Genomic DNA, 14,272 nt, shown 5'->3' on the forward strand with positions numbered 1-14,272 from the left:
CTCTGGCTTATTGTGTTAGTATGTTGCTTCCTAGTTTTGGTTCAAGATACATTATCGCCTCTCATTGTTGAGCCGTTGTGCATCGTTGTGTGTGAGCTGTAAGTTTTGGACTCTGATGCTACAATCCTGCATCTGATTTACTTTAAATATGTTAGAATTTGAATCACAAACTATATAAGTAGTACTCGTATAACATGAGTATTACATTTACATATATTTCCAATACTTGCAGACTTTATATTTCCAATACTTGCAGACTTACCTCCAAAAGTGTCAAAGTGGATAGAAGATCCTTGAACTGATCAAGAAAAGAACATTCGGATTTCATTGCGTTTGCAAGTTCAGACACCAATGAATTCACATACTCTACCTGCTTACAAAAACCACTTAGATGTATACAACGGTTGATAAGACAAAATCTTTTAAATTTGCTAAAAATTTCAATTAGTGTTCTAACATAAACCACTTCACCTTGGTTACTAAAGAGCATATTGAGACTGAGACTGTCATCGCTTGCATCACGTCAACTGCTGAGCAAAACGAATCTTCCAAATCTCTTACATTTGCCTGTAGAAACAGTGAACGTTACTCCTAATTTTTTTACCGATAACAGAAGTGTAGTTAACTGTAAGCTCATAACTGCACACAGAGTACACAAGCCCAAGTGCATTCAATAATAATCCAGATTAAAAATTTAATGCCCTTAATATTGTAACATTCACTCCGTACTTTCGAAAAAGAAAAAATGTGGCAAGTTATAAAAAAGAACCGAGTAGATTCTTACCTTTGCACCGCTTATAACAGGAATACAAAGAGCGCTAGACTCCAACGCCAAAATAGCGCCAGCTAATGAGAGAGAGTGGTCCGTCTCATTTAGATCCCAGTTATCCAAATACGACATCTGCATTTGCCAATTACATCAAGAAAATGTTGAATATTATGTTACAGATTGAGCAATTAAAATGTATTACAAAATGTCATAAAAATCTCATTTTACCTGTTTCTTGAGAACAGAATACAACTTCAAGTTCTGCTTTAATTGTTGCATCTCTACTCGTTTCGCTATGATAGAATGCCATAATTTTGAAACAGTCACCCATGCGTTATATAAACTTTTCTAAAACAAATCACAGAATTACAATATTCAGATAAAAGATATCCATATATAATATGTAACTTAACAAAAAAATAATGAACATAAAATTTTATCAATGGCAGTTACCAGAGCAGTTGCTCGTTGGACCGCCATGGCAGCATCAACTTTAGCATTCGCAAATCGCCATTGCAAATGTTTGTTATGTAACATTCTTAACAAGTGTGCATCAACAATCTTCTTCTCTCCCAACTTCCCTCTCCTTGCATCCGCCGAAAAACTCAAAATCGAAGGTGTGTTGCACATATTATTATTAGATCCTACTCCGTTACGTATTGGAGAGTGTTTTAAACCATCATCTAAAACCTTATTTTTCTTCAACAATGGCGGTCGTTTAAGCAGATTAATAGTTTCTTGCCAAAATCTAGCCGGAACCACAATAGCACGACGACCACCTCCTTTGACATTATCAGAAACATCATGATCTAAATCTTCAAAATTATTATATTTGGATTTTGTATCACTAGTTATAGATTTTCGTAAAGCTTTAATAGCATTAGCAGATACAGATTTATTCAATTTCATCTTTTCGCTCGCGTAATCTACACTCATTGTCATAAAATTCTTATCTTGCATCCCATGTGCCTTCTTCTTTCGTTCTGTTGCACCATTACCATTTCTTAATCCATCATTCTCTGTTTTTGTGATTTTACTAACAGGGATCGCAAATGATTCGCCTTGAAATGAAACAGACAAACTCCTAGAAAACGTTTTCGTTTTGGATTGTTTTTTAGGAGTACAAACAGAGTTTGAAGACGACGTGGTTGTTGTAGAAGAAGAACACGAGGAAGACGATGTTGTATATGTTTTATGATTTGTGGAAGGAGTTGAAGATAAGTTGCGCGACTTAACATCTTTAGGTTTCTGCTGACGTGGCAGTGGAGGACTAGTGTTATCATTTTCTGAAGGTAGTAGTGGCGCACGTTTTGACTTAGCCGGTGACCGTGATAACACCTTAGTGTTGGAAGAAACAGCAGCCACCATTAATTACAAAAATGATGGAATGTTGTAGTGTGTGTGTGTGTGTGTGTGTGTGAGAGAGATTAAGGTATGATATATAGTTGTGATTAAGTTTTTTTGTCACCAAAAACTTAAACTTTCTGAAAGTTGTTGAAAATGTAGTGTTCTTTCCATCCTTAGAGTAAAAATGTAATGTAATGTAAAATATAGCCATGAGTTGAACATGACATATTAAGAAAAAGGGTATGTAAAAGCTTAAATGCACGAGATCAATTTTGGGGTAGCCTATACTTCCAACCACAAAACAAACTACCAACTATTCTTCTAGAATCAGAAGTTGATCGTGGAAATGTCATTTTCTTTTGTTTTTGTAATTCCATAAAACAATATTCTACCTTTAAGTTCATCTTAAGCTAGAATCATCATTTTTTTCAAAACTTGTGGGGTACTGCACCCCAACTAACCCCATTTCCTCTATGAAACGTCTATCAATTGGCTTAGCTCATAGCAACCTCATTAGTCTAATAAGTAAGTCGAATAAAATAGGTTAAATTGGCGGCCAGTTGTAGGCGGTTTGGCTCGGTTGACGGAACTTGAAACTTTTTTCGAGGGCGAAAAGGAAAATATGACATGTGGCTGTAATTTTGGAGGGGGCGATGAACATAAAAAATAAATAAATAAAAATTGGGAAACACTTACCGATAAATTTATGAATATTACGCTATAAATTTAAATGTTTGCTGATATATTAGAAAGAAAACAGAATGACCAAATGTGATTGTGTTGGATTGAAGGTGATGATTGTTAACACCTATTTCCTTATGAGGTAAGGCTTAGTGTGTTAGCACAATACTAGAAGTGATCTAGCTAAAGGTGGGGAAGTGTTGCCGATTGATTTTTACCCTCGGAAAATAATCCCTGCAGACCTGGTTCACAAGTATAGAAACTTGTGGGGTGGTTTTATCAATCTTTTGTTCGTTGAGCGCTGAGCTACTAGCCGGATGACTTCTAGTGAGAGAAAGTACTGTGTGAGAGAGAAAAGTGAAGTCTCTGCTCACAAGTTGTCAGAATGTCTGAATGTGTAAAATGACGACCCAAGGGGTCTATTTATAGTAACAGATCCACCAGATTGTTCGGGATCACGTGTCAGATGATGATACATTCTGTTATTCGTGATCCGAAGTTTGCGTTGAATGTGGCGCTCTCCGGTCAGGGCTTAAGCGCTAGGCGGCCTTCAGGGCTTATGCATGACGGAAGCAGCCTGCACAGCGGAGAACGATTGACGGACAGTTTCACAAAATCATTGTTCTCAGTGTTCCTGATGCTATTTTCATGCGAATATTGTGCCTTTATGCGTGTATACGATAGGATACACCATTAAGTCCCCCCAGTTTAATGACTTAAGCATTTGAAAAATGATTAAGTTGTTAAACTTCTGCCAACGCATGCCAAACAAGTCTTCGCATTTGCCATTTGCATCGGGAAAAACGTTACAGGCATTAATTGCAGACGAAATTTACTGACGCTGTGATGATTAATTTTTAATGGTTGAGATTCTCCACGCGCCTCCAGCTGGAAACAGTATTACTTCATACCCCACGTTTAAACTTGCCCGTACACGTGTCGCAATTGTGTCTATAAAAATTGCATTGATGTACTCCTATATAAACCGTCATAACCTTTTTACCTTCACTTTTTTACCTTTACCAAGATCCAAAAAGCACATTCCTGCCCAAATCTTCAAGCTTTTCTTTCAACTTTTTAAGGTTTTTCATCTTTCAAGGTCAGTTACTCTTCATCTTACTTGTTATTCTTTAATTGTTGTTTCCATTTTACTTTATTATCATGGCTTCTGCACCGAGTACTGGCCAAGAACACGTTGAGGTTTCTTCTTCAGAAACTACTGATCTGCCTGAGGTTAGCATAATGACATCATCATTATTGGCGAGCCACTTGGACGGCTTGAAGATTGCTTTTCGTCATCTTAATCAATACAACCCTATTCTTCCTACCAACAGGCAAACTGTCAACGATCCTCCTGCCGAAAAAATTTCTTTATATGCTTTACAACTTACTCACGGCAATCTCCGTGTTCCTCTTACTAAATTTCTCCTCTGCATCCTTAGATATTATAAAGCCTGCCTTAGCCAAATGCATCCCCATGGCCTTCAAAAAATTATCCTGTTTGAAATGTACTGCAATGCTGTCAATATTAAGCCTCGCATTAAAGTTTTTATCTCTCTGTTTAGAATTCGTACGATTAGCCAATGCTGGCTTACTATTGACAATAAACGAAATGCACATTTTGTTAGTACTAATAAAGTGTCAAACTTGAAAGACTGGAAGAGTCCATTTTTCTTTGTTGACGAGATAGTAATTTCGGAAGAGTATTCCGTTGTCCGGAAATGGAAGCCGCTAGATCCTGGTGTGGAAAAGGGTGTTAAGATAACCAACGCAGAGAGACAAATAGTGGATCACCTGAAAGATCTCTACCTTCCGCCCAGATCATATGAAAAGTATGAGGGGATTCTTGTGTTGTGCAGAGTAAGCCAGGAATGGCCAACTACTTCTGTGCCAGTACTCCGTCAGAAAAACAAGGGTAGGATGTGATATGATCATCCTAATATACATAAATGTCTGTCTACTTTATGTTATTGTTGCTTATATTGCTATTTTTGTCTTTGTTTAATTTTTGCAGCAAATACCGAAATGCTTGTTCGTTCTGCTCTGCTATCCCTCGACCTTGAGGATGATGTGGTTATCACTGCCCGTGATAAGACGCCTGCCGAGCTAGAGGCAGAGAGGGTTGCAGCTGAGACTAAGGCTGCTGCTGCTGAAAAAGAAGGAGAAAGCAGCAGTAATAGTGGCTCTGAGAGTGATTCGGAGTCTGAGCGGACAACGGAGGACACCACCACTGAGCAGCAAACAACAGGCTCGGTTGACATTACTGGTGAGACGCTCCCCACTCCTCCTCCAATCAAAAAGACACGCAAGAAGAGCATAGGCTCTAAGTGGGCAAAAAGCACTGAGGGAAGCCCAAAGCTAAAACGTAGAAGAAGTATGCCCACTTTGCCCTTTCTTGATACTGCATATATCTTTGCTTATAAATGTTATATTTATTCATAATGATAATTTGTTTATGTTAGTGATTTTAGCAGATTCTGATGATAGCCAAGGAAAGGCTACTGAAGGTGGTGAGCAGAGGGTAGAGGAGAACCTTGAAAGTCAAGGAGATAAAGTTCTGAAAACTTCTGAGCAGAACTTTACTCGATTTGATGAATCTGAATTCCATGAACAGAGGCAGGAAGACGACGCCTCCTATCATTCTCCACCTCCCAGCACCACTATCCCTCCGATCACATCATCAAACGTTCAAGAGTCATCCATTCCTGCTTATGTGAGCGCGCTGCAGGCGTTCATTGATAACCCTGCCACCAAGGAGAGAGATTTTTCAACTCTTCTTCAGGTATTAATGATAAAATAACTTGCAATTATGTGCTTGCATTCTTTTTACATGAATTGTCAATATTGATCATCACATTTTTCTTTTGCAAGGTTATGCTATCCCTGAACTAAAACCACATTTCAACGCTCTCCGCTCTGATCAACTTTAGGAAACAACCGCTGCAACTACTGTATTGTTGATTAATCACCTAGAATCTTCTCTGCAACTGCAGAAGCATCAGGAGTCTGTTCTTGCCATAGCTCATACTGAGATGGCTGAAGGTGCAAATGCTCGCAAGAGAGCTATTGATGCTGAACGTGCCTTGACTGATGCTCACAGAACGCTAAAGGCTAAAGAAACTGAGCTAAAAAGTGCTCAAGATGCTGCTACTGCCTTGCAAGAGGAGAAGGATAGAGTGGTGGAGGCTGAAAAGAAGAAGGTTGAGGAGGAGCAGGTGAAGGTTAGTGAGCTGGAGAAGCAGCTGAGTGCTGAGAGGGAAAAGTCTGCTGAGCTTTTGTGGAGGGCGGAGGCCGGTGAGGATAACTTTACCGAACTGAAGAAGGGAATACCAGGTATGATAGCTAAAGTTCTTGGATCCAAGCTTGTTGGGGATCCTTACAATGACTATGTTGATGCTATTCACACCCATTCCATTTCTGATGTTGCGGACAAGTTAACTAGACGCCTTGCCCCAAACCAGACTCTTCCTCCTGCCATTACTAATCTTATGCTTCCTGGAACCCTGGAGAAGGTTGAAGAAGCAAAGGAGAAACTGATAAATCTTAAAATTGATGTTTATGATGAGGTATGCAGCAGGGAAGAGTCGTCTGCCAAGGATGTGCTTGGTGTAGAGTTTTCATGAATTGTGTAAAAAAATTCTGAACAATGCTTGTAATAAACTTTGCTATTTTTGATGTCATAAACATATGCTGTTTGAATGATTATGTTTGTTTGTATGCTTACTCCAAATATTTTGATGTTGCTTTAAAACAAATCTGCTATGCACTAAACATATCATAAAATTTTTATGTACAATTGTATATTGTATAACTGAACAAAGCATTTTGAAAAGTGTTTGAGGTATTTTTTTTTTTTTTTTTTTTTTTTTTTGTGAATGCTTTGCATTTTTAAACTTTTGCTGAATTAATAATATCTAACTGAAATTACACTTCTGCAAAGATCATGCCTTTAAATAATTTGTAGGACATCAGAGTCCATCATACGCATTGATGATGACCAATTATGGAATATTTTTGGTTAGTGATTATAAATTAATAATCTTCCCGCCATACGCCTTCCGTCATAAAGTTTATGAGGAATAGTTTTGAAGTATTTTTAAATAGTGGTTATGAATTAATAACCTGTCCAACCTGTCCGTCATACGCCTTCCGTCATAAAGTGTATGAGGAAGAATTGTGAAATATTTTTGCCTTCATATAATATAGAAACTTCTTTCGTTCTGTGAAGTAAGTTTTTTATAATGTTTGTCATGACAAGTATCTGATTTTTGTATTTTGTCTCGGTGCGTTCTAGTAAAACTTTAACATTTTCTAGCCGATCCCTTGTGCCTTTTGCTGGCCGGCACAAAAAGCTTCCGCCATCGGAGGTATAAAAATACTCTCTTTCTGTGGGCAGGATATAAATGCAATATTTTACATTTGTCACAGGCAGCACTTTGCATAAGAAAAATATAAAATTTTATTGATCGATACTGTGCAGTACATAAACAATTAATGACGAATTTAGGTGGATCAAGCCTAATTAGTACATCATGAACGTTTAATGTATGCTATTGAAAACATAGGCACTGTAAAATAACCACAATGGTTTACAGTAAATTGATAAACTTTGCTCTTCAGAAAATGCTAACAAACTGGTCTTCACACGCCAAGCGCCCAGCGCTGTTCGGCTTGAAAGTTTGATCATGGTATGAAAAATTCCTGAACTTCATCCTCTCTGAACAACCGATTACGCCTTCTCTGATTTGTGCTGCCGTCTGGAAAATTTGCAAATGTGGATCGTTCCCTAGTTGGTGCCACATACTGTGAATGTATGGCAGCTACTCCATTAGGAGTTGGGAATCTGATCTCTGCATGAGCGGTTGATGTAATTACTCCAAATTTAGCCAACGCTGTTGTAGCGACCCGACAAAATCGTCATTGACGGCGCCGTCTACTTAGGTCCCGTTACGTGGTCATAAGTCTTTAAAACAACGTTTGACCAAAAGATATGTCGCATTCATTTCAAATGTAAAGATTGTTCAAAGTTTACGAGAATAGTTCCACCACAAGTTACGTTACAAAGTTATAAGTACAAATGAAACTTATGCGACACAATTTAAAAGTAGCCAAAAGACGCTCCATGTATGCATATATACTCGACATCCAATGCAAGTATCAAAATAATGAGCGGAAGCATGTATCATGTATCGTTCAAGGACCTGAGAAAAACATAGAAATCTGTCAACCAAAACGTTGGTGAAATCATAGGTTTAAGTAAGTAAGTACAAGTGAACCACAAGATTTGCAACAATGGTATAATAGTAATACATTCCAAAAGTTTGTTTCACGAGCACCCAATTATCAATGCTTAACATTCCTTCCATAGAACCCCATCACAATAGTGTTTGAACATACACTGTTTCTCGAAAATATATTTCATTCGTAAACGGTAGCGAACCGTTTGAATGAGGGTTTGTCAAACCCATATGGCCATATAACATAAGTTCTCGCTTACACCCGGCAAGTGTAACTAATGATAATCGAATTGAGGATTTTTGTTCAAACTCGTATGTAGAATTTTTGTTTTCCTGTACTTGTGTTCACTTAGTTAAAAAGGAACGTTTATGTTTTCTCATCCCAAATGTAAGTTTCAAAAGGGTAAAAGTGGGACTATGATCTCACCTTGAGTGCACGAGTAGTAAAGTACTTCAACAAGTAAACGTGTGCAAAGAACAATGCTAGTCTTGACCTAAACAATAGGTTGTATCAATAACGGTAAACACGATAGGTCAAAGATGTTCAATTAGTCCTATGGCTCGTTAAGACTCGATCATAATAGCATGTGAATTAAATCATCATGTTTCATGCAAGGCACAAGTATAAAAGCATGTTAGAACGATTGCACAAATATTTGGTTAAGTTTGATTAAAAGTCAACTTAGGCCGGGTCAAAGTCAACGAAAAAGTCAACACGTTCGGGTCGGGTCCCGAACTATTTTTCTGAGGTTTTTAATCATATATGAGCATGTTAGAACAAGTTACATGTGAATCGGAGGCCTATAGCATAGCAAACATTTTCCGTAAAATGACCAACGAGGACAGTAGCCTGTCAGTGCATCTGGACGGCGTCCAGATTTTCTGGACGGCGTCCAGCTTTGAAGGCTGGGACGGCGTCCAGACTTTCTGGACGGCGTCCAGCTTTGAATACTGGGACGGCGTCCAAGTATCTGGACGGCGTCCAGGTTGGATTTCAAGTCTGATGCAGACTCCTAAGTGCATGAACCAAAAACCAAATAAACACAATTTATCATCCGCAAACAATCAAGTCAAGTATTTTATACCGTTGGGAAGGTAATTTGACGAGGAAGACAACTAAACACATTTCATCAATCAATCTACCTATTATAACAACCAAAATCGCATCTAATGCTCAACATTAATCGCATACAAGTTCATAAATGCAATTCAATGATTCGGGCAACCAATTTACATGAGTGATATGCCGTTTCGAAGGTAATCAAGCATACAATCCAACTAAACACTTACCAACCATAATCCATGGCATTCAATGCATCAAAAGTCCATTTCAAGTTCATCAAACCCTAACCCAAATTCACCAAAATCATAAATCAAGTTCATGAACTTTTCTAAAGCAACCTACACATCAAATTGAAGCTAGTGATACTAGGAACACAATTAGAACATGAACTTTTAACATCTAACAACATATGATCATCCAAAATTCAAGAACAACACACCAAAATTCAAGTTCATGCTAGTTATACTAAAACAACGAGATCGAGCATACAAATTACATACACGACATCACAATGAGCCATAGACACTAACTAACACCATTTCAAGTCAAAAACACGAATTTAGAGAAATCTAGAGTTTTAGAAATGTTACCCAAATGAGATGAAGTTGGTACCAAAATGAAGATGATGAAGAGAGGATCACGAATATGTAATTTATTTTGTTGTAAGCCTCCTAGATCGAATTTAGATGATGATTGAATGAATTTGGTAAATGTGTGTGTGTTCTTGCTAGAGAGAAAGAGAAAGAGAGGGAGATGGTTGAATGGTGGTGATTGGGGTGGACTAGTTGACCTAGTCAACTAGTTTGCCCCGTGTCAATTTTAGTCCCTCGAGTTTGTAGTCGGGTGCGGAAAATACCTAAACGGAATATTTTAAAACGCGAATTAACGGGAGATGTTATAAAAATATAACGGAGTTTAAATTAGTATAACGGAAAAGTAAATGGAAAAAGGCGGGATGTTACATTACCTATTCCTTAAAAGAAATTTCGTCCCGAAATTTAAGTAGGCGTAGTAGTCGTTGTTTCTTCCTCGAGATCTTGCGTTTCCGAATTCACGAATAGATGAGGATACTTCCTTTGCATTTGATCTTGTCTTTCCCAAGTAAACTTGGGTCCCCTTTTGGCGTTCCAACGGACTTTAACAATCGGGATTCGGCTTTGTTTCAATATCTTGACGGAGGTGTCCACAATTTCAACCGGTTCCTCCACAAAATAAAGTTTGTCATCACTAGTAAGTTCCTCGAGAGGGATGACGATATCGGGTTCGGCAAGACACTTTTTCAAGTTAGATACATGGAAGGTAGGATGAACGGAGTTCAATTAAGGCGGAAGATCTAAACGATAAGCAACGGTTCCAATACGCTCCAAGATTTCGAAAGGACCAATATACCGCGGATTTAGCTTCTCGCGTTTCCCAAAACGGATTACACCCTTCCAAGGTGCGACTTTTAACATTACTTGGTCACCGACTTGAAATTCAAGATCGTTGCGTCGTTTGTCGGTATAGCTCTTTTGACGACTTCGGGCCGTCCTAAGCCTATCTCGGATTTGAACGATTTTCTCGGTGGTTTGTGAATGAGTTCGGGTCCGGTGATTTGCACGTCGCCTACCTCGGCCCAACAAAGAGGTGAACAACATTTTCAGCCATATAGCGCTTCAAAAGGTGCGGCTTTAATACTCGCGTGATAACTATTGTTGTAAGAGAACTCGGCGAGAGGTAAGTGCTTGTCCCAAGCTTTTCCGAAATCAACCACGCAAGCTCGTAACATGTCCTCTAAGGTTTGAATTGTACGTTCGCTTTGTCCATCGGTTTGAGGATGATATGCGGTGCTCATGTCTAAACGCGTTCCCAACGCTTCTTGCAATGTACGCCAAAATCTAGAAACGAAACGGCCATCTCGGTCGGAGATAATCGATAAAGGTACACCGTGTCGGGCTACGATCTCCTTAATGTAAAGTTGTGCAAGTTTCTCCATTTTGTCCGTTTCTTTCATGGCAAGGAAGTGTGCGGATTTGGTGAGACGGTCAACAATAACCCAAATGGTATCATAACCGCCCGTCGTTTTTGGTAGCTTGGTGATAAAATCCATCGTTATCCTTTCCCACTTCCATTGCGGGATCTCGGGTTGTTGAAGTAGTCCGGACGGTCTTTGGTGTTCGGCTTTGACTTTGGTACATGTCAAACACTTGGAAACATAAGTAGCTACGTCCCTTTTGATGTTCGGCCACCAATATAGTTGTTTAAGGTCGTGGTACATCTTATTGGCACCGGGGTGAATCGAGTATCGTGACTTATGGGCTTCATCTAAAATAAGGCTTCGTAGGTCCCCATAACTAGGCACCCAAATCCTTCCAGCGTAATATCGGAGTCCGGTCTCCCTAATTTCGAATCGAGAGACGAGAATGTTCAAGAGCTCGTGTGAAAGGTTTTCATCCTTGAGGGCCTCATCTTGGGCTACACGAATTTGACTATTGAGGTTGGTGTGAATGGTGATGTTTAAAGCTCGGACACGAAGAGGCACCACTCTTTCTTTTCGACTTAAGGCATCGGCTACTACGTTTGCCTTCCCGGGATGGTAACGAAGCTCGCAATCGTAATCGTTCAAAGTTTCAATCCACCGTCGTTGTCTCATGTTTAGTTGCTTTTGATCGAAGATGTGTTGAAGGCTTTTATGATCAGTGAAGATAGTACTCTTGATTCCATAAAGATAGTGTCTCCACATTTTAAGTGCAAAGACAACGGCTCCGAGTTCGAGATCATGTGTCGTGTAGTTTCGTTCATGAATTTTGAGTTGTCGAGAAGCATAAGCAATGACTTTCGTTCGTTGCATCAATACACACCCAAAACCATGTTTCGAGGCATCGCAATATACAACAAAGTCATCATTGCCTTCGGGAAGTGACAAGATAGGAGCGGTGGTTAGCTTGGTTTTCAAGATTTGAAACGCGGATTCTTGCTCGGTCGCCCAAATGAATTTCTTTCCCTTGTGAGTTAATGCGGTTAGAGGACGTGCAACCAAAGAGAAGTTTTCGATGAATCTACGATAGTACCCGGCGAGACCCAAGAATTGACGAATGTGAGTAGGAGTAGTAGGAGTCTCCCATTTACTAATGGCTTCGATTTTCGTGGGATCGACTTTAATACCTTGATCACTTACAACATGACCAAGAAATTGAACTTCCTTCAACCAAAATTCACACTTGGAGAATTTGGCATAAAGTCGTTCTTGTCTCAAGAGTTCAAGCACAAGTCGGAGATGTTGTTCGTGCTCTTCTTCATTTTTAGAATAGATCAATATGTCATCGATGAACACAATAACGAATTTATCGAGATACGGTTTGCACACGCGGTTCATAAGATCCATGAACACCGCCGGTGCGTTAGTGAGACCAAATGGCATGACGAGGAATTCATAACTACCATAACGAGTCCGGAAAGCGGTTTTGGAGACATCTTCCCCCTTAACCCTTAATTGATGATAACCCGAGCGGAGATCGATTTTCGAATATACACAAGACCCTTGTAGTTGATCAAAGAGGTCATCGATGCGAGGAAGAGGATATCGGTTCTTAACCGTCAATTTATTTAGTTCTCGATAATCAATGCACATTCGTAGGGATCCGTCTTTCTTTTTAACAAACAAAATCGGAGCGCCCCAAGGTGAATGGCTAGGTTGGATAAAACCACGGTCAAGTAGTTCTTGGATTTGACTTTGCAATTCTTGCATTTCGGATGGAGCAAGTCTATACGGTGCACGTGCTACGGGTGCGGCTCCCGGAATAAGATCGATTTGGAATTCAACCAGTCGATGAGGTGGAAGACCCGGCAATTCGTAGGGAAATACATCAGAAAAGTCACTAACAATTGGCACATCATCGATATGCTTCTCATCAGACTCGACTTTCTTAACGTGGGCAAGGATCGCAAAACAACCCTTACGGAGTAGTTTTCTAACTTTAATACACGAAACGAGGTTTAGTCCGGTGCAACTCTTATCGCCATAGATGATCAAAGGTTCACCATTCTCGATAGGGATTCGGATTGCGTTAAGATCACAAAGGATGTGAGATTTCGTTTTGACTAACCAATTCATACCGATTATTACATCAAAGCTTCCTAGTTCCATGGGTATCAAGTCAATTTCAAATTCCTTACCCAAAATGTTTAACGTACACCCCCGGTAATATGTGTCGGCACTTAATAGTTTCCCGTTAGCCACTTCAATGGTATAAGTGGTATCTAATGGAAGAGGTGGAGTGCTAAAAGAATGAGTCAAATTCTTGGATACAAAGCATTTATCGGCACCCGAATCGAATAAGCAAGAGACATAAGAATTGTTGAGAAGAAACGTACCCGTGACTAGTTCAGTGTCATCCCGGGCTTCCTCGGTGTTGATGTTGAAAGCTCGGCCGCGCGTATTGGGGTTATCTTTCTTCTTTGGGCATGCATTTCTATAATGACCCGTTTGGCCACATTCGTAACAAGTGCCCGTCTTTGGTGCATTGGGCCACTTTCGAGCGACGGGAGTGGCACTTTTACAATCGTTGGCCTTATGACCAATTCCTTGGCACCGATGGCAAATTAGCTTAATACATTCACCAAAGTGATGTTTGTTGCATTTGTTGCAAAAAGGTAGATTCCCGGCATAACCCTTCTTGCCGTCGGAGGTGAAAGATTTCTTGGCAAAGTTGTTGTTGCTTGATTGGGGAGCTTCCCATTTTCTTTTGTTGCCGCCCGATTTATCCTCGGCCTTAGGTGCCGGAACTACGATTTCGTCAACCGTTTCTATCAATTTGTGGGCCATGTTCAAGGCCTCTTGATGATTAGTGGATTTGGATGACATTACTCCGTGTTTGATACTCTTTGGAAGACCATCCATGTAAAGTTCAACCCTTAAAGCTTCGGGGTTCACAAGATTTGGGCACATCAAGGCTAGTTCGGAAAATCGTTGATTATAAGCCTTGAGATCATTTCCGATCGCCTTTAAAGTTCTTAGCTCTTGTTCGAGCCTTCGGGTTTCTTCACGAGGGAAATATTTGACAATCATCTTTTCCCTCAAGTCGGCCCAAGAGAGGGCGTGAGCTTCATCGGTACCCACCGATTGTACATAAGTATTCCACCATGTAAGAGCGACACCGGCGAAGGTGTGAGTGGAGTATTTGACCTTGTCTTGGT

At 39.8% G+C, this 14,272-nt stretch overlaps 1 protein-coding gene across 1 annotated transcript; it reads right to left on the reverse strand.

Moving 5' to 3' along the window:
• LOC139848696 (uncharacterized) lies at nt 1–2,137 on the reverse strand. The gene is made up of 6 exons (XM_071838404.1): nt 1,223–2,137; nt 998–1,117; nt 785–901; nt 472–567; nt 263–370; nt 1–132 (listed from the first exon to the last, which is right to left on the reverse strand). Exons 1-6 carry the CDS (start codon nt 2,135–2,137, stop codon nt 52–54), a joined length of 1,437 nt encoding a protein of 478 aa, XP_071694505.1. The 3' UTR covers nt 1–51.
• Nucleotides 2,138–14,272: the final 12,135 nt, after the last annotated feature.

The sequence above is a fragment of the Rutidosis leptorrhynchoides genome, chromosome 5 (assembly GCF_046630445.1).
Source record: "Rutidosis leptorrhynchoides isolate AG116_Rl617_1_P2 chromosome 5, CSIRO_AGI_Rlap_v1, whole genome shotgun sequence".
Classification (NCBI taxonomy): domain Eukaryota; kingdom Viridiplantae; phylum Streptophyta; class Magnoliopsida; order Asterales; family Asteraceae; genus Rutidosis; species Rutidosis leptorrhynchoides.